The sequence below is a fragment of the Aquila chrysaetos genome, chromosome 3, assembly GCF_900496995.4.
Source record: "Aquila chrysaetos chrysaetos chromosome 3, bAquChr1.4, whole genome shotgun sequence".
NCBI lineage: Eukaryota > Metazoa > Chordata > Aves > Accipitriformes > Accipitridae > Aquila > Aquila chrysaetos.
The window spans coordinates 28381226-28408223 of record NC_044006.1 but is presented as its reverse complement, the minus strand read 5'-3'; the positions used below and the strand labels follow the sequence as shown (position 1 = coordinate 28408223).

The 26998-nt window shown below is 40.9% G+C and overlaps 1 protein-coding gene across 4 annotated transcripts in view; it reads left to right on the top strand.

The window, feature by feature from the left end:
- HECW1 (HECT, C2 and WW domain containing E3 ubiquitin protein ligase 1) overlaps window positions 1-26998 on the top strand; it is a 282245-nt gene that overhangs the window by 103202 nt on the left and 152045 nt on the right. For all 4 annotated transcript variants that reach the window (XM_030009575.1, XM_030009573.1, XM_030009571.1 and 1 more), the window contains one exon: window positions 7130-7237. In XM_030009575.1, coding sequence (XP_029865435.1) covers window positions 7130-7237 — 108 coding nt within the window. The remainder of the gene's footprint in view (window positions 1-7129; window positions 7238-26998) is intronic.

Sequence of the window (26998 nt, the reverse complement as noted above, 5' to 3'; positions counted from 1 at the left end):
TCAAGGATACCATAGAAGAATAGGGCCCATTGCCATCAGCTCTGCTTTTAGCCAGAGGCTCCACTGTTGCAGGGAAGGAGAGGGAAGTCCCTCAAGTGATAGAGCTCAGACGTTCAATGTGGTTAGCTCAAGTGCAAGGAGGGCAGGACAGTGAGGAAGGACTGGATCCACAGTTCATCTAGAGCCTTCTGAAAACCCATAGGGATATCAGCCCCAAAATTTAATAGGGTCTCTGTAATTGGCAGTCTTGTTTGCCTTTTTTTTTTTGGTATCAGTGTCATGAAAGATGAGAATGATATATCCCAGCAGTATTTTGGAGGCTGCTGAAGTGGTAATGGATAATGTCATATATGGCTGTGAAAGTAAGGTAGATGTTCAAAGGTAAAAGTATTTTGCTGAAAGTTGTAACTCCTTGATTTTGGGAGTGGACAACAGGTGTCCTTTGGGTTTTATGTGTAATTCTTTCTGCTTCGAATTAGGTAGTTCACATTTTAAACCTACCGTGCCTGCCCTTCTGTGTGCCTAGAGCAGTTTTACTTAGGACAGCATTTTCTGCCCTCTGCGACCAAGAATTGTTGCAACTTCTCCAGCTCTATCCCTGTTTTATTACAGTTTATGCTGTTTTATCTCCCTACTTTCCTTTGGTCTTTCTCTTGCCATGTCTTCCTCTCACTGCTGTTCTCCATTCATTGTTCACATTTTCTCCCTCCCAATTTACTTTTCTTTAACTGGGTAGGGGGTTAATTTTTGTGGGATTAAAATGGAAGCATTCATGTACTTGAAACAAAGCACATGCATAGCTCTTAGATCAAGGACTGAGCTTTCAGCACCAGGGCAGGATTAGCCCTTGTTTTCCAGTTCTCTTCTACCCAAGAAGCTATAGAAGGAGGGATGCTAACTGTGAACTGCAGTATATTCATTGTCTGCAGCAGAAATTGGCAAATGAATTAACAGTGATATTTCGATCCATGTTAGAGCTGGATCTGTAGCTGCTGAAGTCAGCGGAAACGTTCCTATTGACTCCTATAATGATAGCTATTATTTGTGTGGTTTGTTTTTTTTTTACTGTGGTATCTTTGTAAATAAGAAATGGGTATCTGCATCTTCTGCATACATTTCTTATTAATAGCTGCTCCCCTGCAGAATGATGACCCCTTGTATTGTACAACTCTTTGGAAGCACGGTTTCCAAGGGCTAGGTTTTTGCAGTGCTAAAGGGTTGCAAAAGGGGACACTGGCATGGCCTGATACAACTCACTGTGAGCTGCCATTGTGAATTGTAGAGGTTGTTGTCATCATTTTGTGTTCTTCAGGTGATAAATTGGGTGGTAAGAGAAGAAACATCAGAAATAGGAAAGTTATCCATGGCTTACACTTGTATTATCTTGCAAAATAATTTTATTGATATTCTGTGCTTTGCAATGTCCATTTACTGCAGCCTTCCATGCAAATTGCACAACAGATCAACCAGAGCTTGGCCTCTTTTTACAGAAAATTATTTTTAAGAGCATTTTGCTAACTATCTTCATATGTCATTATAGTAGAGATACATATTGGCCAAAAGCACTTCTAAATTCCAAGCTAAAGCAAATTTGTTTGGCTAAAGATTATAAGTTCTTCTGTAATTTCAGAAGTACAGCATTTCTTATTCATAAGGGATCAAGACATGAAGCGTAGCTTCTATTTTTACACCATAATTGCATTAAGTTTGTAGAAAGCAAGTGTTGTAATATGTAGTGCTAAATCAGGTTAGTGATGGATAAGAGACTGGAATAGTGTGTCAAGTTCAGGCACCTGTCTGACATTGTGTTCCTGTCTCATGTTAATTATTTGGTTCTTTGAAGGTAGCCCAGGTTGTTCTAAATTTTGTAGTTGTTTTTCTTGGGGAATATGGAAGGATAGGCTGATCATATATATCAGCAAAATACTATTTGAGAAAGGGGAGTAGGTTTTTCACTTCTGCCTCTTAAGTAAAACCAAACTGACCAAACTCAGCTGTTTGTAATTTGAAGTCCATCAGTCCTTCTGAGGAAGATGTATGGACTATCTGTTTGCTTCTCTGTAGGAATTTCAGGCAAGCTTTCAAGTACTGAGGTCCTGTCTGTTTAGTGTAGGCTGCTGACAGCACTTGAAGTCCCCGTTACATTTTTTTACAGATCTTTTTGAGAGGTGGCCTTTATCAACATTTTCCCTAATTCCTCTGAAGAATGGCATGCTTTTTGTCAATTGGTTACTGTCTTTCATCTGGAAGATAGCTTTCTTTGGTGGCCATGGTTCTTTCTCTCTCTCTCTATATAGTGCTTCTGAAGTATATTGGGATCGCTCAGCATGGAAGTGACAGCGCAGAATATTTTTAGCAGTAGAAGGCTGTGCTTGGAGGTATCTGGTTCAGTGAAGACAAGCAGTCTGTCAGAATTGCTGCTGGTTCCCAAAGCACTTGCTAATGTTTGCCTCTAGCGTGCCTTGGTCCTTCTGGCTGGTGCTCAGGCCCCGGCTGCCTGGCGCCTGGTCGTGCATCACCTTCTATGTTTCCTCTAGGGACTGTGCGAGTTGCGGGAGGTCTGGCTGCTGCTGCTCCTGTCCCAGCACAGCTTTGCAGGTCTGCAGCTGCCTTCCTCTCACCAGCAAGAGGCAGCCGGCACGTCTGTGTGCCCCAGAGCAGGGGAGGCAGAGAGCAATGTCTGCTGGCTCCTCGTCTTAGATGCCCTCACTGTCCTCGTCTCCAGCTCCAGGACCAGCTGATGATGTTCAAAGGGGCAGCACATCCTGAATGCTCCCTCATTTGACGCTTTCCTTGATTAGCTATTTACCATCCAGGGAAGTGAAGCAGCAGATCTGAGAGCGATCACAAAGTGTTTGCTTTTTGGCCAAGCGGGACCAAACCCAGGCTGTGCAGTGGATTGCCAGCTAAGCAGAAAGCTAGCTTAAAGGTTAATCTCATTTCAAAAATAGAGGGAGGGAGATGCATTACAATGCTTCATTGGAAAAATGTCAAAAGCCATTAGCTGCTGGCTGAAATATATGAAAGGGAGCAGCATTAACTCTGCTCTTCATTTTGTGTGGAGGTGAAACGAAGCATTTCACCATTTACCTTTGGGAATTGAGATGCAACATGTTTTTAAGGTCAGTTCCTTTGTTACAGGGATTCTCGGTAGAAATATGAAATAAAATTTGTTTTCCTTTGCACATATTCTTTCTCTTTAACATACCATATCGTCTATTCGCTTACATATGGCATGAATGTTGATAAACATATGTACACATATATGCACATATGTAGTGCACTAAACAGCTGTGTATTTCACATGCACCATTTTCTTTGTCAATGTGCTACATATGTAATGTCCATGTTCAGGGAATAGCATGCCTGAATATTATCACCTGCCAACTAAAACAAGTTGATCAGGCGTATTCATACATTCCAACTTCCTGACCAGTTTCAACTATTGCTATTTTTAACTTGCCAGGGGATATTTCTTTCTTATCTTTCACCTTCCAAAAATACATACCTTCAAAAACTGAAGGAGAAGGATTTCCCTTTTGGACCTGCATGTATTTTTCTAGAGCTAAAATTTGTTTGGCTTAAAAATCCCAATTAACGTAAATTTCTACTGGACTAAAAATAAGTTTTATTTCTTTGGAAAGAGGGATGTACTTAGCTTTTCAAAAGTGACAGACAGGGCTTACATCTGACTGAGAAGGATCTACATACTGGATTTCTAAATCATGGAATTTGTAAATATGTAAACATTTACAAGAATGTTTTTATACTTAAAGGCTCTGCTGCTCCTACTTGGGGTGACCTGCATATTGCAGAGCTCCATACACTCATACTAAAATATTCTTTCCACTGCCTGAGCCTGTATTTCATCAGTGGCCGCTGCCCATAAACTGTGTGCGCTTGACTAGCTCCATGTGTGTGTATGGAGCTGGTCCTTCCCTGATGTGCTCTGTGACCTGACCTTTTGCTCTGGATGCTGTCCTTCCCACACACCCCTGTCTCTCGCCTCCGAGGCAGGAGGCAGCGTGCAGATGCTAGTCGGTGGGAGCAGCTTCTTCCAGCTTCCCCATGGTCTCACCTGTGAGCTGTAACCATAGACAGACTGGCTTGATTATCCCTTCCCTTTGGGGGTCTTCTACCTGGGATGTGCAGATGGAGAGTGGTCCTTTTTCTCAGCCTGATTTTCCAGGCTTCCTGCACGTTTCCAACAAAAGGGAGGAAAGGGCTTTCTGCAGTCATCCCCACTGGCTCAGCTTGCAATAGGGATGTGATTTGGTTTGGGTATGGGCATATGTCGACGTGTCTGTCAAATTAGAGAGATTGTGTGATGCAGAGTTCACACTGCCTTTGTGCCAGCTGTGGGAAGCAGACAACAGCTGATGCAGTGGAAGTGCCAGCTGGCCCCCACAGATACTACGTATGAACACAGCATTTTAAATCTGATTCTGGGATCTCTTGTGCCACTAAACTCTGGCCTAAAATGTCTGCGATTTCTTAAGCAAGGCCATCCAGTCTAGCTCAGCTAAGCCTCCTTAAGCAACCATGGTATTTTATAAACAATATATCTTGAGGAACAGTAATTACCCATACATCTTAATAACATGGCAGGTGTTGGAACATCTCCAGCAGCTTACAGAGACTAAATATGACAAATAAACGTCACGAGTGATGAAGCCAGAGAGCAGCATGCCTGAGCTGAGGGATGCTCTCTCTGCCCTGTCAGGACGAGGGGCCAGACAGGGTTCTTAGGCTTCAGCTCAGTGCAACATTTCAGTACATGCTCACATTTAAGTATAAAGTGTTTTCCCTGCCAAAACAAAAAGGACAGTTCATAGGTTTAAATCTCCTTGTGTGTATGTAAGTGTTCCTACTTCTACAGATCTATGTGGGTAATTCTGGATAATCTGTATCCAGGATGGTCCTTTACTGAAGGTAGTCATTAGTAAGCCAAAGCTCTGAGAGCAACGGTGTATACTTACCTGCCCTTTTTTTATATATAATTTGGCATTTAAAAGAAGACACAACCAGTTATAAATTACAGAGGAAGAACAGAAATCATACCAGAGGATTTTACTGTTGAAGGGTTACTGCAGAGATGTATTATGTGAATGTGCTGAAAGATATCCACTTCAACACAGAGCATGACACACAGCTAGTGAAATAATTGCTGACAATTAGCAAGTCAGCAAAGGGAAAATGTATTGTAGATAGTATTGCCATTTATAATTATCCATTGCAATCATTAATGACCCCTTTAAAAGGATTTCTGCTGTAAATTCCTCAAGAGAGTGGCACCAAAGAGTTCAGTGTTGGTAGCCTGCTTACCTTCCTCCCTTGAGAGCACAACTATGTAAAACTAACAGGACAACATTGGCGTCTGCTTGCTGTTTTATTCTTTCAGTGAAAGTGTAGTTTCCTTCGATTTAGAAGTCTATGTTGTTTAACATTTATATATATATATTAATAATATGCTAGTCTTTGAGTTTCTTGGCTTTGTCCATTGGGCTGCCTCTTGTGCTCTGCAGTTGGTCACACTGTCAATCTGTCCTCAGGCATGGTCTCCCTTGTTGCATGGCGTCATCTTTGTTTTCTCATTGACCTACATGATAACGAAGCGAGTGCTTCAGGGAGTTTACAGTTGATGTATTTTAATCTTGGATTGAGTACTTCACATTTTTCCTCTGCTTTTAGGGTGACTAGTAATTAACATAATTGTCTTCAGAACCAAGTTTCAGGACCCACCCAGGATTGTTTCCATAGCAGGGTTGAGTTGGTTAAAGTGCATTCGTACAAATCTCTGTTAAGATTAAAATTGTTCTCATTGCCAAGAGGAAAAATCCAGGAGGTTGCTGGCTGGTCTCCGCAGGTAGAGATCGCGACCTTTTGCTTTGGCAGGGCACAGATGCAAAATCCATTTCATCCCCCTGAAGCCGGAGCAGTGAGGCCATGGCCGGGCCCATCCTGGGTCGCTGCTTCAGCCACTTGAGTTCGTGGCCATTTTGGGCTCCTACAGGCCACTGCCCATGAGTCCCGCTTGCCTCTGGCAGGCTGTAAATGTCCCCATATGTCTATTTTATTTTTGCTGCGCTCTTTGTATCAAAACCACAAGTGCCAGCCTGATATGGTGGCAATATGTGCATTTTTGTTTGCTTGAAAGCCTGGTGTAAGCTAGTGAGTTGGTGAGCGTGGCCCTGAGGCTGCAGCACGGTCTCGCTGCCTGGTTTTTAAGCTGTTGGATAAAAGAGGGTCAAGAACCAGGCCCTTGCCTGGAGGCCAGGATGCATTTGCTAACATCTACACTGCATAGGGCTTGCAGATTGGTCTGGAAAAGAGCTTGTTGAAGCAGTCTAAAATGAAACTTGGAAGCAGACTAAAAACTTACTTGTGTGGACAACCAGAAGGTCGCTCCTCAGGCTCACTACCTGCCCACCTTTTATTTACACGCAGCCCTGTGCATGCAAGGCAGTTGCTTCCTCAGCCTTGGTTTTCAGCAACTTTTTAGAGTTTATTCATTTTTAATAGATTACTCCTTGATTTCTCTGAAGATCAGCTTGGTAGTCTGACAGCTGCTAGGTGTCTCAAAACACTGTGAGGGGACAGTGTTTTGTTGTCAGTCATTTGGTTTTGGAGGCCAAGAGCTGTGAAGGCACCCAGTGAATGGGATTCTTCAAAAATAAATACCTTCGATGTATGCTGCAAGAAATAACCACATCTGTTGTGATACAAGTGATTGTAGTACAGATGCCTACACTTAACTATTTTCTGTGGGGGTTTTTTGAAGGAAGAGTTTGTGCAAAGGGGTGATTATTTTTTGCTACATTCTCTCTTACGGCTAGATAATGTTTTATTAGGTAGGGGTTCATCTATGCTAAGCTAGATGTTTTCATTTTTGAGAATTTTGTAGGGATGTATTTTTTTAAATTACATTTCAGGAAAAGCTGTGATTTTTAAGGAGAGCTGCACTTCTTAAAAATATAAATGAGTGAAAAAGCTAATTTTTCAACATGTGGTGCCAAGCTGTCTAGCAGCTCTACTATGTTCTGTCAAGCCAAAGGCGTATTTTTAGCCTGACTCTGCTATGCATGTTGTCGTAATAGGCGCTTGATGAGACTCTTTTCTTTGTTTATAGATGAGGTCTTGTCCGAAAACTTTTTGGACTACAAGAACCGTGGCGTCAATGGCTCTCACCGTGGTCAGATTATCTGGAAGATTGATGCTAGCTCTTACTTTGTGGAGCGTAAGTATTTTTCCAATCCTGCTATAGTATAATTCAGTCACTGTAGAAAGATAATTGAACTGCTTAAGTTTCTTATGATGTTTTTATGCACAATATGTCCTTCAGGAAAGGCAAAAAATGTTACCAAAATCTTTGACTGTATTGAGAAGAACTGAAACATTTTAAGGAGTAGAAAACCACAGTTTCTGTGAGCAAATAATTTTTGTGGACATTGTCTTACTTACTTTTTTTTATACAGTTATGAATAAGTGTTTTAATCCATTTGCTGTTATTTGGGCTATATCATTAGTAATGAGCTGCATTCACTTTATTATGGTATTAAGGAAAAGAGGAACTCGGGGCATATTCTCACTCCAGGAAGATTCACACTGACTTTCAATTGGAAAACTTCATGGTGCATCTGACTTCCACCAGATTCAGGTGGATTCAGAGGTAAAAAGGGTCGAGTTCTGATCATCATTGAGACTGATAAAAGTATAACAATATGTAGTTGCAGCAAGGTACACTGATTTCATATTAATTGTTCCTCATATTCATATATTACCCAGAGCATCTGATGCAATGCAGTGTAACTCTTTTCCACCCCGCTTCACAATCAAAATACAGAAACACTGAATTTGCTTCTGCAAAGTACCTTGTACAGCAAGTTAACATTTTAAGGCTTGGCAGTCCCACATTCCTGACCGAAGTGAACCTGACCGTTCAAGCCCTTCTTCTTTTCAAAGAGTTACCATGTGCTAGTGTGAAAAGAATTCATGGTCGTCTTTGGAGAACAGAAAATAGGGTACTCAAAAGACTGGACTGAGATTTATAGCAAAACATTTGTGGTGGAAGAGCTACATGTACCCTTAAGGAGGAGTTAAGCATGAAGAAGCCTAGCATGCAACAATTTCAGTTTTTCAGTTGTACTGAATGTTTCCAATGATCTACCTTAGCCTGCTGGGCAAAATTCAAAGTTTTGTAAAAGCATATATAAATTGCATAATAGTCAGGTATATCTGTTTAAGACTGTCTGAATTTGAGAGCAATCAATGGAATCTTTGACATAGCCTAAATTCTAAAGGATTTGGAAAGGATATGAGTTGTACTTGATGAGATTAATCTATGACTTTGACCTTAAGTATCTGGTTATCAGCAAGGATGCTACATGCAGACATTTTACAGGTACTCAGCTGTAGAAACAGGTTATCTCTTTGCAGTATGAAGCACTGCTGATGATCTGTAATTCCTAGTGTTAAGTTAAATTGAGAATGTTGTTCTAAAGAATTAAGGGAGCTGCTGAAATGTCTACAGGACATACGGGATGCTTATATCCTGTGTTTTGAAAAATACATTTATGGGAAATTGTTTAATATATGAGAACACTGGTTTTAGTTATCCTGATTTGGAGGCAGAAATACATTACAGGATCTAACCTTTAAAGCAGACTAATTTGCAGCTGCTTCTTTGAGCTGTGGTTACTAATCCATGAGACTGATCATGCTTTCTTTTAGCTGTTAAAGAAGTGTGGGGAGGAGATATAAAATCCCAGAACTTGGTTTTGATGAGGCCTTAGGACCTCAGTTTATTGAGGAAGGGTGGAAGTGGGACTGCGCTGCGGTAGCTTTCCTGCCTAATCTACAACAGAAAAGAAAGAGGCAGTGTGAGAAATGCTTAGGAGAAAGTCTCTTCAGGTGGGCCACATTTCATTAAAGTCTCAACTGCACAATGAAATATGTCAGCTTAATAAGTTGCCCCCATTAGCTGAGACAAGTAGCTGTTGTTAATTGATTGCGTGTACATTCTTCACTTGCCCTACCATAAGAAAATGCAACCTAGCATAACCATCTTTCACGGGTGCTTAAAACTAAGTCATACTACACTGTAGTTGGGCAGCCCACGCTTGACGAGTTGCTGCCTTGTGGTAATTTGTTATGCTGCCATGACTAGGTTGTGAATCTCAGCCCTGAGATTATGTAGAAGCGCCCTCATCAAGGACAAATCATTGCCCTGTCCAGAATTAAAATAGGAGAAAATGAAGTAGGCAGTAGTAAATAACAGCACATGCGGATACTCTTAGAGCCACTTGACTATTGAAGTGGGAAGTTAAAGCAGTGAAAAATGTTGATGTATGTGAATTTTATATATCTAAAGGCATATTTGAGGGTTCCTGCTCATTGTTGTGACTTACATATGAAAGTACACAGCTTTGCAGTTGATTAAATGTTATGTTAAAAACTGCTGTATCTGAAAACCTCATGTATTTTCTATCCAAAGAGGATGGTGTAAACCACCTTCCTTCACACTTTTATTTTTTGAACAGAGATCATATCTTCCTTTTATGTTGCATAGCACACAATATGGTGGTATTTGCAGGAATCAGAAAGATACTGGTCATCAGAATCAAACTCACCAAAGAAATCTATTTTCTTTTTCTTGCCATTCGCTACAGAACTGAGAGAACCTGGAAGACAGGGCCAAGGGGTATGTTCAGTAGTAACGTGGTATAAGAATTGCCATGTTGGTCCAAAGTTAACCTGACCCGGTGTCCTGTCTCCAAAAACGGCCAATAGTGTAGACTTGAGGAGGGTATAAAGGTAAGCAAGTGTTAGTGAGTCTTCTAGCTGGAGTATTCTTAGCTCCTGTTAATCTGTAGCTCAGGCACTTCCTGAGATCGGTAGTCTTTTTATTTAGTGGTTGTCAAGGCATGTATTAGGTAGCTAAGATGTAGTAATTTATTTTCAAGGTATCATCTGGATTGCTTTACTATGCATTGTATTATAGCTTAGTTTGCTATTGATTGGAGTCTTGCTGATTATAGCATTAATTCTGTATAAAACAGAGTAACTCACCTGCGAAGGCAGCCCTTAATTTCTGCTTTTGCTTTTCCTGTAACTATCTGTATCTTGGTATCTGTTCACCACATGAGTCAATATTGGCAATTTATCAACCACACAGTGCTTCAGAAAACGTTATGGTATTCACTGCAGTGTTTGGCCCATCGTAGCTGGCAGGAGCCATCACAAAGGAGAAATCACAGTATGACCAAATAAAGAATTTGCCTTACGTAAAGAATTTAAAGTTCCCAAGAACTTAAGGCACCCCACACAGGCTGGTTTGGTTCCTGTTCTTGAAACATATAAAGGTTTAACATTTTTGGTGGTGCTATTGTGTGAGGTAAAATAGGCTCATTATCGGGGGACCGTAGGGATCATCCTGTCCAACCTCAGAAGTCAAAGTTTTTCTTTTGCCAACAGTTAGACTTTAGGACTCCCCACAGGGTGTTTTTGTACCACATTTAAGGAAATTACCCTTATGCTGTGACCAGCCAGACAGTTGACATAAAGAACTTAAAAAGACATTTTTGAACTTTTTTTTATTAGAGAGCTATATGAGGGAACTAGAAAAATCAAAGGTATTAAAAGATTCGCTGATGTGCAACAGTGAAATTCCCATTAATATGAAAAAATAAGCATTAGGAATGAGGCCAAGTAAATAGAGAGTTATTACTCATTTTCTATACTTTGATTCTGGAGGCATATATAATGTGTTTGGGAGTATTTTGTTCAAAAGCCTTAATGTTCTTCAATTAGTTATCCTTTCTTTCCTGCATTTTTGAAAATTAACAAGCAAATGAAATATGACACTCTAACTATGTAACCTGTAGTCATTATACATAAAACCACTATTTAGGTGCTTACTAAAATACTGACTTCTAATCACTGTAGATAGTAATTTGCATGCAATGGTCTGGACCTGGAATAGGAGTGAGTAAAGGCAAAAGTGGCTGTAAGTTATTTTCTTCATAGTGGCAGATTATCACAACAGAAATCTTCTATTGGACACAATTGTAATGATAATTACTGGCAAAACCCATCAGCCTGGAGGACGATGCTAGACAGAAATTGTGTACATGCTGCTGCTATGGGCAAAAGAAACTAGCAATACTGTGAGAGATTTGTAGAAGTGCATCAGGAGTGGCGAACACAAAGGAAAGCATGGCAAGAAATTGAAACCATTTTTTGTGTTAACTGCACTTCTTGTACTTCTGTAAAACTGAAATTCTGCAATTTCAGATGCTTCTCTGTTGTTTAAGCTATACTTCCACGTTATTCTCAGTGGATTGCCCAGTTGGAGTCATTAAGGGTTACTTTTTCAGGTATATTTAAAATCTCACTAGGTTAAGAAAGTGCTTTTTGTGTGGTAGGTCAATGACAATGCAAAATAGTTTTCTCTTTTTGGAACATGCTTCTGTGTTTTGGGGGTATTTGGGTAAAATACACATTGCTTTTGAATTTGCTGATAGCCTGGTTTAACACCATCTAGAGAGCCCTATCACTTTTCAAAACAAAGATAATTTCTTAATTCATACCCATGCAGCATTTTCAGATACCACAGATGTTTAAAGTTTGTGTCAGTGATCTACTTTTTCACCTTGAAAAGGACTAATATCTTTCCCAGAGAAGCTTATGCCTTTCCACTTTGCATATTACAAACTTGCAACATAATGTTGCCAGACAGATATGTAATTGGTGTGAGCCAGAGAGGGAGTTGCTTCCAAATTACAGCATGAATGCCGGCAGAGCAGAACTCATCTCCTATTAATACCCAGCAAACAAAAAGCCTTAACAGCTGCAGAGGCAATGTTGCACTATGGCCAGTTTTGCATGTCTGTGGAAGTCTAGCAATTTGGGTTTTTATGACAGCCAGTGATAAACAGTAACCATCCACTGTAACCATGAAATGGCTGGGGCTTGGGGAGAGGAAGGAGGAGGGAAGAGAGGCTACATGCCACTAGGGATGTATACTTTGTGTTAAGGCTTGGAGGGCACTGCAGTGAAAGAACCAGCCTATAATGGCTTTTCCAGGAAAGTAAACATGCTCTCCTTCACTGCAATTTCTGGCACACTTTTTTGGCTTATACAGCAGTACAAAGAGAGAATGTGCAAGGGACCATTTCACAGAGGTGCGATGCAGCATTGTCCTGTAAGCACAGTATCAAACTAGCATATCCTTAAAATGATGAGAAAAGTTTTGACACTATTCAGAATTGCACTGAAGATAGCCAGATACCTGGGACCCCTGTTAATCTACTGGCCTTTCTATAGATTGTTTTACAACCCAGCAACTAAGAAAACGATTTCCAAGTGTAACCAGTCACCTGTGTGGCACTTCTATGTGGAAGCTTATACAGCAGTTGTTTAAATTTGTTGCTGTTGTTGTTCCTACATTTTTATCAATAGCAAAGATGGATGATAGGCCTTGCAGAGAACAGAAATTATAGTTATTCCTATTGACTAGCAGGGAAATAATGGTAAAAAAAGCATGCAGCTAAAGTCAGAGGTCTGAGAGATCCTGGTAGATCTGCAGGTAGAAGACATATGTTCTAGGTCATGGTCAATATATGCCATATGTGTGCTTTTATGGAATATGTACAGAAATGTCCCCAAAACTGACAATCAGCCCTTTCATCTGGGGCACTCTCTAGAAAATACGTCTTTTGCATTGCTTTAGGAAGCCGATATAAAGGCCACTTTCAAAGTACAAATAACTGAAGGATGTTGTAGCCTCAGATGTTTCCAAATAAATGAGGCACAGTCATACCAACAAAAGCTTTAATGAAGCTGGAGTATTTGCAAAGTTTTCCTTTTTCTGGACAGGCTGTTGACAAGTCCAGTTCACTAAAATATTTTCCTGTCTCCATTTTCATTACCCCAATGTCTCTCAAATCACATGCGCTTCACTTTATGAAAGAGTGCATGAAGGGAGAAAATAGAGATAAGGCTGTTGAAGTCCATTCTGCTATACCTTTGAGCAAATTAGACTATGCTGCATGACTTTAACCTTCAGGAGTCCACAGACAGTAAAAACTGGAGCAACACAGAAGCATCTTCAACAGTGTGAAGACTATTTAGCAGAATGGTTAAAGGTGTCAGAGAAAAAACAGATATGAAGCAATGAGAGAGACTTGTGCCCCAAAACATGCATCTACTGCTTGTTTCTCTCCCAAGGAAGACATACCATAGTTTTGAGGTTCTTTCTCTTCATCTCCTTGCACATGTAGTAGTCTTATTGATGCTTTTTGATTATCTTCCACCCTACACACAATTTTTAAATTCCTCCTTCTTTTCCTCAGCCTGGTACCCTCATAGTAGTTTAATATTCCTATTTGAGCCAGGCTTAGCTTTGGGAAGAGGGGAGCACAGTCTGAGTCTGGATGAAGGTGCTTCCCAGTTCAGGGCTGTTGAAGTTCATCAAGAACCCTTTGCTTTGGGTCCTTTGATCATCCCTTTAGTCTTTGCCATTGTTGCATTTCCTGTTAGTTTTTCTCTTACAAAGTGTTTCTGTGCCAGGATTGTAGGCAGCAACCCATCATGAACGGAAACATAGGTCACTCCACACAAGACATTAGACAGCTATTTCTCAGCTTCCTGCATGGTTGCGCTGTGGTATCTTAACTGAGAGACTTGTCCGCAAATCAGATTTTTCTCTGTCTTTCTCTCCCTTTCCACAACTTGTTTTGGCACTTGGACATATTTTGTTTGTACCATGGAGATCGGGGCTGGGATCAGCACGCTGGGACAGCCTGGCTGGTCCCCACACTACCTGCTCTCCACTTTTCATGGCAGTGCTTAAAGAAATTACAAAATATCTGCTTGCACAAAGCTGAGATTGAAGTGAGAGCTCTGAGAGGTTGGTAATAGGAGTTTCAGAAAGCTCTCTCAACGTGAACTGGAATGCTTTACATGAGGAATAATGCCTGATCTTAGGCACGCTGAAGTCAGAGCAAGTCTTTCTTCACTAAGCTGTAGTTCCCAGTCACAGAGACCACAGCTTATGTTATCTCTTGTCTCAGCTACTTAACCCTAAACAAGCATAGACACTATATCAATGCATCAGAGACTGGACATCATCTAATTCCCAAGGCAGTGGTCAAGAAGTTGTGGTAATATTTAACTGAAGTTTTAGTGCTAATGACACTGAGCCTTGAGGCATTTGGGACCTACTTTTGACGCACAGATCTATTCTTGTTTGTTAACTTTCAAATTTTTATTAGTTGCTTTTTTTATCAGAGTAGTGTCTGGTGTCTCCCATGAAGAGTAGATCTTCTTTTCTGTGTACTGGAGTAGTTTCTGTCCTAAAGAACTAAGGCCAGATTTTTGAAGGTATAAGTTCAATGCAAATGTTTGAGAGCTAGCTTCAAAGCTGAGATAGGGAAGATAGATTAAAAGGTGAGAGGTGGAAACAGAGGCACAGAGTGAAGAAGTGACTTGCCAGTGCATGGGTACAACTGCAGATAAGACTTTAGTTTCCATAGTCCCTGCTTAGTGTCTCATCTCTAGTCTGTTCGCAGTCTGAACTATTGGGAATTACTTAAAAGTTGTACCCTGAAAATAAATGTTCCCTGCTGCATGGTACGTTCTTCTTCCTTTTTTTCTTTAAGGAACAGAGTTTCTGAAAGCTCCTCTGCTGGAAAGAGGGGAGGGGTTTGTGTAGGGCTGTTATGGCTTTACAAAGTTGGAAAGAGCCTCAGAAAAGGTGATAATAAAAGAACCAGGATTTTTCCTCTCTTTTCTGTTCCATTTTTTATTTTTAAGCCAGCTGTGGGCATGCTGGATCTGCTTGTTGTTTTCTTTCCCAGACGTTGTCAAGGGACAGCAGTAACTTCCCTTGCAGTCCAACAGCCCAACTCTTGCCTGGCCAATACTCTACCTAGGAAAGACAAATATTTGTAGAGTCATCTCACTAGCTGAACGTAAGACTGATGCAACTGGTTCCAGCCTTCTTATTCTTCTGCAGCTAGGCTTGTCTCACATATGGAGGCAGAAGGGCACTGTTGTGCCAGTGCTGCTGGGTGACCCTGTGTTCTGGACACACAAACCATCGTGTCAACGCCCAGCTTTGACTGGTGTCTTGTGTCCCAGCGTGGCAGAAGAATGCAGCCTGGTTGAGGACACCCGACCCCAGGTCAGGTGCAAGCTAGTGCCAAGTGGTACCTGAGGCACCAGAGGTGCCTCCTGTTGTGAGATGCAACACCATGTGATTTTGTATCTTGGAAAGAAGATGCTAGACAACAAGGGAGAAAAAAATCACAGCCCTTTCCTATTCTCTTCTCCTTCATTTATCACATTGTTTTCTTCATCCCTATTATTGCTTTTTCTTGCACACATCAGTTCAGTCCCTAATGTGACTAACTCTACTAACTTGCGAGATTTGGGAAGACACAGAAAATTGTGACTGTTTTTTGGGGGACACTGGCTGCCTTCCAGGCTCGTTTGATCTTAAGGTAAGGGGAAAGTTGACAAAGAGTTCACTCTTTCCAAGCAGAAGCTCGTTGCTTAACACCCTTTACGAGAAACAGGTGAGGACTGGGGAGCAGGCAGTAGTGCTGCTACTTCCAGGAGATTGAAAAGAGGCTGTGTGGTCCTTACAGTACTTCCTGCTTGAATCTGTCAGGAGCCGGGAATGTGTGGCTTTCCATGCTCCAGCATTAAAATTTGTGGGCAGCTATAATTTCTGATGTGGTCTGCACCACTCCCTGTCTTCCAGATCCTGCTGAAGATACTAGGTAAGGCCTACAACCTTCAACACTGCTCGAGTCACTTGTTGATCATACAGTTGTTCTCCAGGATAGGGGATAGAGTAATTTACGTAGAAACCATCAGACCAGTCTGTACCTGGCAGCATGCCATGGGGAATGGTACATCTTTACTTTGGGTCTGGTGGAGCCTAACTGCAGGTGCCAAAGGTTGGAAATACGGGTTTATGTACATGTTCATTTTGCTTTTCCAGTCACATCAGCAATATCCTCAGACACGTTGTACTTGCTTTAGATTCAGAACTCCTGTGCATGTAATGTGTTTTCTGCTATAGCTTTGGTATCACTCAGGATACCACAGTGCATATCACGCACTTGAGGAAATGAAGAGAGATTCCTGAAATCCAGTAGTGGTCTAGTAGCTCCGTTTTTCTCATCTAACCTAGCATTTGATAAATGCATGAGCAGATACCTATTGTTTTGCTGCTTTGAACTTTGGATGTTAGTATTCTGCACAACAGGTGCTGAAGTCATGTAATTTATTTTAATGGATCAGTGTAACTTAGATAATGTTTCGTGATTGATAATCTTTCTGCTATTGAGAGCAAGAGATTACAGTGTCATCTTTGACTCACAAATCATTTAATCTTTGCCACTGTTAAATGCTTCTGGAAAGTTTGTTTTGGGTGATGCTGTCTAGAGATTTGCTGGAATTGCCCTGGAAGATAGACCCCCTCTCTTTGCTCCATTGCACTTATGGTCTTTGCCCCTATGCTCTCCCCTTGGATACTTCCATTGGGCATGTTTCTGAAGCTGCTGCAAGCCAAGTTAGTCTCCACTGAATTCACTAAGAATTGCTTGCATGCAGTCCCTGCATGCTATCAGGCCCAGCACCTTTCATGTACAACCATGTACAGAGAGCCCAGGTGCAGACTTTGGCCCAAGTGGTTTTATCTTTGTAGAAAAACAGAAGACAAATGCAGTGGAAATGGGAAGCAGCTGTGATTGGAAGGGTATCAACACGTGCATCAAAAGGTCATATTTACTTCAAAAGCATGGTAAGATACCGAGCCTTTTTTCAGTTATTTTCTTATTAAATAAAAAAGTACTGTATTCACATTTTTATAATTAAGGATATAAGTTCAATTCAGAGATGCAAAATTATTCATGAGACAAGGAGGATGTCTTTTTGGTGTCAGATCTCAGCACCATCAAACTTGAACATTTCTGATGATGGAGGTGTTAGGGTACCCAAGGACACGGGTCTCTGAGCAAAGGCTGAGTTGCATCAAGGGCTTGCTGGAGAGAGCAAACTCAGCAGGCAGTTTATTGACCAAGCCCATCACTAGTTTAAAGGTCCTAAAGAATAGATCAGTGTAACTAATTTACCATTTCTAATTTTGGAGAATTCTATGGATTTTTTTGTAATCCTGTTAAAGTGTACCGTAAAAGTAATTCATCAAAACAACTTGGAGCGTATGTATTAAAGATAACATTTTTCTTAGTTTACAGGGGCAAAGAGTTTGCTTCCCATCTAAAAGGAAGGCTCTTTTATACCTCTGTGCAGTAGTGAAGCATCTGAAGGGGCTCTCAAATTTCCCAACGTGACACAGGAAAATCTCAATCCCTTTACATAATACAGAAATTTGATTGTAACCCCACTATGTCATTGTCCGATTTTGGCCAGCCACTCTGTGTCTCATGCCTTGTAGTGGTTATGGCAACATTTATCCAACTGATACAATGGTGTTTGGACAATTCTATTAGACAGAAAAACTTATTTGACTTTCCATGAGGAAGGCAGAATTATATCTGTGGTATAGTACTGTAGTAACTCATCCTGCTTCTGAAAAAGTGCACATATGATGCAGGAACCCTTTTGATAATTGGCTTTTCTTGCTAACTAGCTAGTAAATCTAGTCCTGTCATCATCTTTCTTCTGGGCCAGGGTTTCCTGCTATAGGACTGCCAGATGTCAAAAACACCATTTATATCCAGAATAGATTTACTCAGAGAACAGGGGGTCAGCAGGGATGAATTACTGTCTCCCTGCAGGGTTCAAACACTTTTGCCCAACAGAACCATCTTTCTGCAAGGTCTTTGATATTGGTAATAGGATCTTGAGAGCCTCAGACAACTAGTGCTTTGTACTTCCAAGCTATTCTCCAATCCTTTCAGTACTTTAGATGTTCACTTTACCACATTAGTAACAGGTACAATTTCCTCCCATAGTTCAGTGCTAATAGCTTTTTTTAAATAATTAAAAAAACCAAACCCCACAACCTTGAAATAGATACTTTTGCTGTAATTGTTTATTAATTAAATTTCCATAATGATGCTTCTTTCTGTCCTTCCCCTTTCATTAAATTATCTATGCTAATTTCATTATGCGTTCTCTCTTTAGAAGTTGTCCTGCCTGGGGATATTTTTCCAAGTCTCCTTTACCAAAAGCAGCTGCTACAGTGAGACCTCTAACTGCATACAGCAGCGTTTATTCCAGACCCTTCCTTTTCCTGGGCAACAGACTCTGTGTGCCTGGCAGGTACTTGTTCGCTTCTGAAGTGGTAGGAAGCAGAGATGTGGGGAGGTAATGTGTTTACGTACCTGGGGTGAGCTGTCACGGCTCACTTGTAGCTCTAGACTCATTCCTGAGAGTAAGAGCTACAGGTCTGATTGCTTCTTACTCTGGGGCCGTTTTAAGGCAGCTTTCCATGATTAGACTGCATATACTGGTAATCTTGCTTCCTCTTAGTAGCCCCTTCACACTATAAGAAAGGTATAAATACGATCATTCAATAATCTTGGGTTAATAATTTATCCAACTGCTGGCTCAAGGCAGGTCGGGTTAGTGCAGGGTGCTCTAGACCCTGTCTAGTCAGGTTTTGACTATCTTCAAGGATGGAGTTCCCTTCTGGGCAACCTGTTCCAGTGCTTGACTACCCTCATTGTGATTTTTGTTTTCTTACACCTAATCAGAAAAGAATAGTAGTAATAATAATAATAATAATAATAATAATAATAATAATAATAATAATAACGTAACCTAAATGTAAATGCATTTCAGGCCTCATACAAAAGTGGAACAAGTCTTATTTCATTTTCAAAGATGATCTTTCTCTATGCCTCTCAGCTTTATTTTTTTCCTGACCCATTTCTTCTGCATGGCTGGGATACTTTACAAGGTCAATAATGATTTCCATTCATTGGAAGATCCAAAAAGGAACAGTTAAAAATAACTTTCTTAAAAACATTGGGGGAAAAAATAATTATCTTATAAATAAAATGCACAAAGATATCAGGAATGATTTTTTTTTTTAAAGAAAATAATTTACACTGTAAGAAACAAAATCAATTTTGATTATGAAGTGCATTGCTGCTATGTTGCAAGGATGAGGTGTAGCTGGGGTTAGAAATAAGATGGGCAATGTACATGTATCAGAATTTAAGCTGTGGTGGTTGTAACTTGCCAGCAGTGTTCTAGAGACTTCTGAGTGGCAGAAGTACAAAACCAGCAACGTAGAGAGTGCAAACACAAGGGGGAGAAAGCACTCAGAATAAATATGTAATCTTTTTGCAGTAGAGGAGCACCAGGGAGAGAGGAGCACCAGGGAGCTTTCCCAGGCAGCTTGCAGGTAAGGGCTCTTGGCTTCTGAGGGTCCCTCTGAGCGCAGGAGGCAGATCCTGGGAAGGGAGGCAGCTTTTGGTGCTGCCCATGTCTCGTGGACACCTCTCTCCTGCCCCTGGCTCCAAAAATCAATCTACACACAGAAAAGTTTCTTACCACTGCTGTTGTCTAGCACAGGTGTTACAGGTATAAGGCTGCAGTTCTGCTTCTCCTTTTCTACTCCATTAAAATAAGCCTACAGTTGGAACACATCAAGGTCTATCAGGGGCTTTTAGAGATTTCAGAGTCTCAGTTTGCCTTCCTGCTAACTTGCTGTTTATCTAAGCTGCTGAGCAGCACTTCCTGAGGGTAAAATTGCTTTATAACCTGGCAACTCTGGGTTACTCCAGAGATACCTGGGAACCCACACAAACTGATGTGTGATTAACTTCCCCGGATTGTCAGACAACACTTGAACAGCAGATTTACCACACCAAAAAGTGATGTGCCTACAGTGTATTAGATTAGTCTGTCTGCTTAATTGCTAGACAAGATTTAAGGATGAAAGAATATATTTCTTTAAAACAGAATACAAGTGCATTACTAAGATTTTGCTTTATAACAAGGAATTCTTAGCTTCTCAAGTATAGTAGCTAATGTTTATTTCTGACTTCTGAACCTCTACAGTCTATGTTACCTTAGAGACCTCCAAGAGGAGTATTTTTCCTGTTCCTATTGATAAAGGTATTTGCCTGAGGTGGAATGAGCCAGCCCTGCTCAGTTACAAAACACTAATTACTTTTTTTTTTTTGGTTTGTCACTGTGGCATCTTGTGGTCATGGGGAGAGATGGAACCATTTCCTTCCCTCCACTTGCCTAGGATTTCTTGATTTACATATAAGTGATGTTCTGTAATTAGCATGCTTCTGGATTCAGGCTTTCAAATGTTTTCCTGTTTACAAGGTATTATGGTAAGCTTTATGAGCTGCCTGTGAGGAACATTAAATCTACATAGCTAATAGATTCACTATTTTCCTTTCCCTTTGTGAACTGCATGAAGTCTATGCACGGCATGTCACAAAAGTGAGAGGTAAATTTTTGTACCAGTATATTTTGGCTTTATCCTTTCTTTTCTTCTTTTCCGTGACTCCTCCTTAGATTTCAGAGAACCCATCATGTACCTTTTTTGTGTTAAGGTGAAAATGTAAAAGAAAAGGCATATAGTGACATTTTGGATTGTACGGTCTCAGTTCAGAGACAGCCACAGCAGTCATCTGTGGTGTTTAAGATGATGGTATCTCTGTTAGCTGTCTGTGTGGGGTCTCTGTCAGAAGTCATCTCTTACCACCACATCATTTTTGGAGTGACAGTTTGATTACTGGCCTTGTAATCAGTTGTAATTACTGGATTGCTTCCTCTAATCCTGGTAGTTTAGATCATCTCCAAGTGCTATTCCTAAAGGCCTCAGTGTCTTACTAGGCTAGCTAATGTAAGCAAGCATTTGGGGCTGAATCAGCTCACGTTATCTAGAGACTTCAGATGTGTGGGGCTCAGTTGTGGAACCTTAACAGGAAGCCTCTGACTTGTGTTTTTTGTTTATCATGTTCTGGTGCAGAGGGAATTTTCATGTGGGTTCATGCTGCTTTTCCATTCAAATTTATCTCCAACTTTTCAGGGAAAGAAAATGAATCTTAGCCAGGAGAAATCTCAGCTGCAGCTATGTTGATTTCCCTGACCAAAGAGTAGGTGGCAATTGAGCAGATCAACCAACTTTCCCAAGTTTCCCGTGATTTCTACCTTACAAAGGCAGAGGATTCATAGGCAGAGACAGTTCAAACTGAAAGCTTAGTTTAAAGCCTTATCCTGGAAACTCATGCCAGCTCTCAACCTTGTTGCGAAAGATGGTCCTTTTTCAAAAAGATTGACAAAAGTCTCGGTACTGTCTGTAAAGTCCCCCTTGTACTCAGTAGTAGGGCAGAGCTCTTACAACTTTAGTGGCCTGTGCTGTGCATATTATACTACACTGTCAGTGGTGGTTGTGTCTGGGGAAGGCATGGAGATTAAGCCAGTATCAATTTGTGTGAAGTGTGTCGTTCGAGAGCTCTGAGCAACTGTCCAGAGGGGGCTTCCAGATGTTCTCTAGAACACTTCTTTTAAAAGATCCCATCTCTAGTTGTATCATAAACACTTACTGAGGCTCAAAACAGGGAGACATGTGACAGCGCACGAGTGTAATAGTCTACAGTGGGGTTTGAGCTAATTTGCATTATGTTGCAACTGGAACAGGCTTAAGAAGGCAATGAATTAAATGGGAGAAGGCACTTGCTCTTGCAGAGCAGCTCTGTGGACAGCAGGATCTGAACTTCTTCAGAACTCAGAGATTGAAATCCTGTCCCTGCTACAGTCAAGAGAACTAGCTGTTAATTTAAACAGGATAAGGATTTCACCCAAGAGTGTCAGAATTTGCAGTTTTAAAATTATTAACTCTCTCCCTGGTATATATTCATAGAAAAGCATAAAAATTTGATATAATTCCCTTTTTCTCTTTGCACTTTTACAAGAAAAAGTAACTAAATAAATTGCTTCTGGGATAAAATTTTCTATGGTGGTTTAAGGCCAGTACATGGGTGTTTTGTGACTGAGCTGTGAAACCATGAAAACTGGGTTAATAATGAACCACCCAACACAGCCTTAACAGTAGCATTGCTAGCAGGCACCTCTGTAATTACTGCTTCTCTACAAAGTGTGCTGAGCTTCTATGATGGATTAAAAATCTCATATTGTGCTTTCTTCTGTTAGAAAATGACTCAGTGGAAACCTGTCAAATATATATAATACATGCAAAGATAAAGTTTCTGCCTCTGAACTAGCCCATTTAGGTTTTGTGCAGTTTGGAAAATAGAATCTAGTTTTGCTTTAGCAGATCTATTTCTTTTTCTAAATTTCATAAATTTGTTGCATTTGAGATGCAGCGAAATGCTAAGTAATACTTCTGTGACATGCATAAATGATTTAGCTGACCTATGCATGTAATGTGCTATGGAATATAAATCCAGTTGGTAGTGCATTTAACAGACTTTTTTTCTTTACCTGGCTATTTTCAAACAGAAAGATTGCAGGAGCTTTAGAAATATTTTGGAGAAGGGCAGCAGGACTGAGTGACATGTGGATGTGAAAGGAACAAATTACAGCCGAGGAGACTATTTCTTTTGGAAGGAAAATGAGAAGAGGTAGGTGTGGTCTCTGTCCACTGAAATCAGTGGGAGTTTTTCTGTTAGCTTTAACGAGATGAATCAGAGTTTTGACAGCTATTGTGGAAGAGGCATATAGTGTAGATGTTGGAAAATATTTAAAAGGATAAATTAAACACAAAATTTCTAAGCAGTTTTTGTTGTGCTGTGGACTAAAAGTTACTTAGACCTTCAAAACACTTTCATTTTAGAAGCCACAGCTTGTCAAGGCTGACATAAAGATTCCTACACGCTGGTAGCTGACTCAAAAGTAGTATCTGCTAGCCCTCTCTGAGGTCACGATAGTCACTTTATTGTGGGTATATTCTCCAAGCCAGCAAGGAGGTAGAAAAATGAACCATCAAAATTATAAAACAACAATACTAGAAATACATTTATCTCTTTTGGAGTCTTAGTGTGGTACTCAGCAGTTGGATGTCCACGACAGCATTATACAGGTGGACAATGTATGTGCACATATGCTTTCTTTGACAGACCAAATTGACATGGCAAAAATGCACATCTTGTGCTGGCCTTTTGCTAGGAGGTAAATTGGTGTATCCTCAGAGCCTATTTGGGACTTCAGATCTGGAATATACGTGTACTAGTAAAGGATGTCTGTTTGAACAAGAAGCCGGGTATTTTGCGTGCATGAACTAGGATGGATCCATTAGTTTATGTGAGGTGATGTCAGTTCACAGCAGGTGAGAGTTCAAGTATTTGGTTTTCAGACTAGAAATTCCCAGAGGTAGCAGAGGGAAAAAAAAACAAAACCAAAGCTACAAACCAATCTGTTGCAAACCCATCCCATCCTGCAATCATCATCTCTCCTCTTAGAACTGAAAAACTCGAACCAGTAGGACAGCTTGTTCCTCTCCTGTGATCTCAAAACTTCATTCATGGCTCTTTTTGATGACCCTTCTTTTCAGCTCTCAATGCTGCCAAAAAAAGACATGATTACTTGTGATAGTTAATAAGAAGGATACTTGCAAAAAACCTCCCACATTTACGGTATGTTTTTTATAGTTTCTTTTTTGACCTGGTGTGGTAGGTTGGCCCTGGCTGGGTGCCAGGTGCCCACCAAAGCCACTCTATCACTCCCCCTCCTCAGCTGGACAGGGGGGAGAAAATATAACAAAAGGCTCGTGGGTCAAGATAAGGACAGTTCAATAAAGTGAAAGCAAAGGTCGTGCATGAAAGTAAAGAAAAACAAATGATGTTATTCTCTACTTCCCATCAGCAGGCAATGTCTGGCCACTTCCTGGGAAGCAGGGCTTCAGTATGGGTAGTGGTTGCTCCGGAAGATGAAAATGCCCCCCTTCCGTCTCCCTTTACTTAGCTTTTATGTCTGAGCTGATGTCATACGGTATGGAATATCTGTTTGGTTAGTTTAGGTCAGCTGTCCTGGTTATGTCCCCTCCCAAGATCTTGCCCAGCCCCAGCCTGCCATTGAGGGAGGCAAAAACGCTGGAGAGACAGCCTTGATGCTGTGGGAGCACTGCTCAGCAGTAGCCAAAACACTGGTGTGTTATCAACACCTTTCTAGCTACCAATGCAGAGCACAGCACTAGGAGGGCTGCTATGAGGAGAATTAACTCCATCTCAGCCAATACACCTGGTGATTGAACTAAAACATGTTACCTGCAATATTTTTGTATGACCTTCTTGGCATTGAGAGTTGTGTTTTAAAACATATAAGCTACAGAATTGTGAAGATTGGGTGGGGGGTGGCCTGAATGTGTTTTTGAGCATCTCAACAAATGAGATTGGTTTTGAGAAGCTATTACAGCTTCTGTAAGAAGGGGACAATTCCCCTGATGTTGGTGAAACCCCACCAGAAGATGTAAAGAAACTGTTTGGTTAATGCACCTGCAGTACATTATGTAGAAAGGGCAGACAGAGTTTGTTTAGCAGCGCGCCTGTTACTGTTATCATCGCATTAGTTGTACATGACCGTTTGCATCCCAAAAGAGCTCTCCTTCCATACTAGACAGTCCTTTTCCTCCATGTGTTGGCTATAGGCACCTACAGCCAGCCAGTTAGACCAGTAACTTTCAGTCTCACTTTCCATTCTTTCCTTCTTCCTTTGTGATTGCTGGGCAAGGTGCCAAATACAGTGCTTGTCTGAATGCCACGCTCTCTCGGTGGGATTTATAATACCAGGAGTGACAGGGTTACAGCCCGGGAGTTTTTTAAAGTACAACCCTGTCTGTGATTTAAGGGAAAATAGGTGTAGGGTAGATCCGAACAAACAAATACTTTAAAAGAAATTTGGAATGTACTTTCAATTTTAGCATGACCTACCTGACTGCAGCTTAAGTAATAAGTAGAGCTAAATCCTGTGATGACCCGCTCAATCCAATCTCTTCGGGTCAGTAGAGAACCACGCATATAGTGCCTTACCTCTACAGAGGCAGATTGACCAGCTGCACCATATATCTGCTGGGAATTTAACCGTTACTGAGCTGCTATGCTCCCAGATGCTAATACACTTTGTTCGGGCCTCTACTGAATGTCGTCATGAGCATTGCTTTGCAGAAGAGAATACTTTTCTCCTGTGACTGAAGAACAGCCATGTTATTATGAAAACTGGCTTATGGAAGGACTAGCAAATACTCATATTGCTCTCTCCTTTGGATTGGGTTGCCAGAAGTGTAATTTTCTTCATTTTATAGAGGAGGAAATTAAGTCAGGAAAGAGCAAAATTACTGCAGTAAGTCAGTGGCAGAGGTTCAAACAGAACCTAGGTTTCCTGGCATTGAAGCATTTCATCTGAATGCTCAGCATGTTTCTGCCAGAGATGGCAAAGTGGTGGCCCAGGTTCTAGAAGCAGGACACTTGAAGTCTTCAGCCGTGCCCCAGGTGCAGGAGGCTGCTGACTGTCTTCCAGACTGCCAGGAAGAGACACAGTATCTTCCTTTTTCAATGTTGCTGCATATAGGGTAGTTAGTAAAAGGTTGAGAATCTCTTGCTTGGGGCTATAGGAGGCATGAATGTGAGTGCCAAGATTAGGATTAAGTGTCATATTTTTATGTATATAACTGGCAAATTAGGGGACAAAACTTATATAATACACACTTAAGTATAAATTAGCAATAGTATGTGTTATAAATGTGGAGGTGATTCAAAGGGAATTTACTCCAGAATCATCTTTTCTCCACTACTACTTCTTTTTTTCAGGTGCTCTTTGCCTCTGCTTTTGATTTTGTTTAGGCTGTCTGCAAGTTTATTTCTGAAAAACAGTGTTTTAAAAATAGTCTAGATTACCTGCAGTCTGGACTGTATAGTCATCCCACTGTGTGTTGTCACATAAGAGCTGTTAGATCTTGCTCAGGCTATTGATGATTTTCATTAGGGTTTCCTTTTCACAGTGCAGCAAATCCTGTGGGAGTTAAGTGTGCTGTGGTTGGAGACTTCAGCCTTCACTATAAAAAAATTAAAATAGTAATGTTTCCTGTCTGTCACCTGTGTGTGTGACTGCAGCAATTTCAGCTTGGATGGGCTTGAGCAAGCCGGGAGTTACTGCTGTCAGGACGGCAGCTCTGAAGGCTTGCAAATGTCAGCCCCAGCCAATGAAGCAAACATCTGCGGCTTGCACCATGGGTCCCAGCAGTGAAGTGCAAAGCCAGAGAGAATGCACCAGCCACCTAGCAGACACCTTCAGGTGGCGGGCGCACTGGCATCTGTATATGGTTTTATAATCAATAGGAACTAGCAATGATTTTAAGAGAGTAAACCTTCCTCACTCTGCAGTATCTTGTCTAGGCTGCCTATGATTCTTTGCCCCCTTGCTTGTTTAAATGTGGTATTTCCATTCCTTATTATTCCAGTATATGTTACAAGATAGTAATTTTTTAACCTGGACAAATGCAGTATCCGTTTCATAGTAATTTTTTGCCCACAGTTCTGTATTTTTATTGCACTTGAAAACAAATACACTGATCTGATGCTCTCAGCATTAGATTCACTGGTCTTTTTACAGGCAGGATATTTTATCTTGCCTTTCAACTTAATGTAACCCATTTGCAGCCCCTTCTTTTCACCAGTATCAACTATGATACTTTTGGAATTGCTGGGTTTTAAAAAGTCATGTTTCATTTTGTGATTACAGAAGTTTTCTTCCCTAATTATTAGATTGCAAATAAATGGTGAACAGTAGTTGGTATTTTAGAAAAGAAAAAAAAAAAAGTTGCCGAAATAGAAGATTGCAGAGGGAGCTCTAACATGAGAAGTAATAACAGGTATACCACCTCTTTCTTGGCAGCCTTTTGATCTTTTCCTTTTTGATAGTTTGTGCTTTGTCTTATAAAATCCCAGGGAAATTAACAATAGGCACCGTAGCAGTGGCACCTGATCAAAATGCCCTTGTGAATAGGAGTTTCCTGAATGGGTGAGCAGCCACATATGGA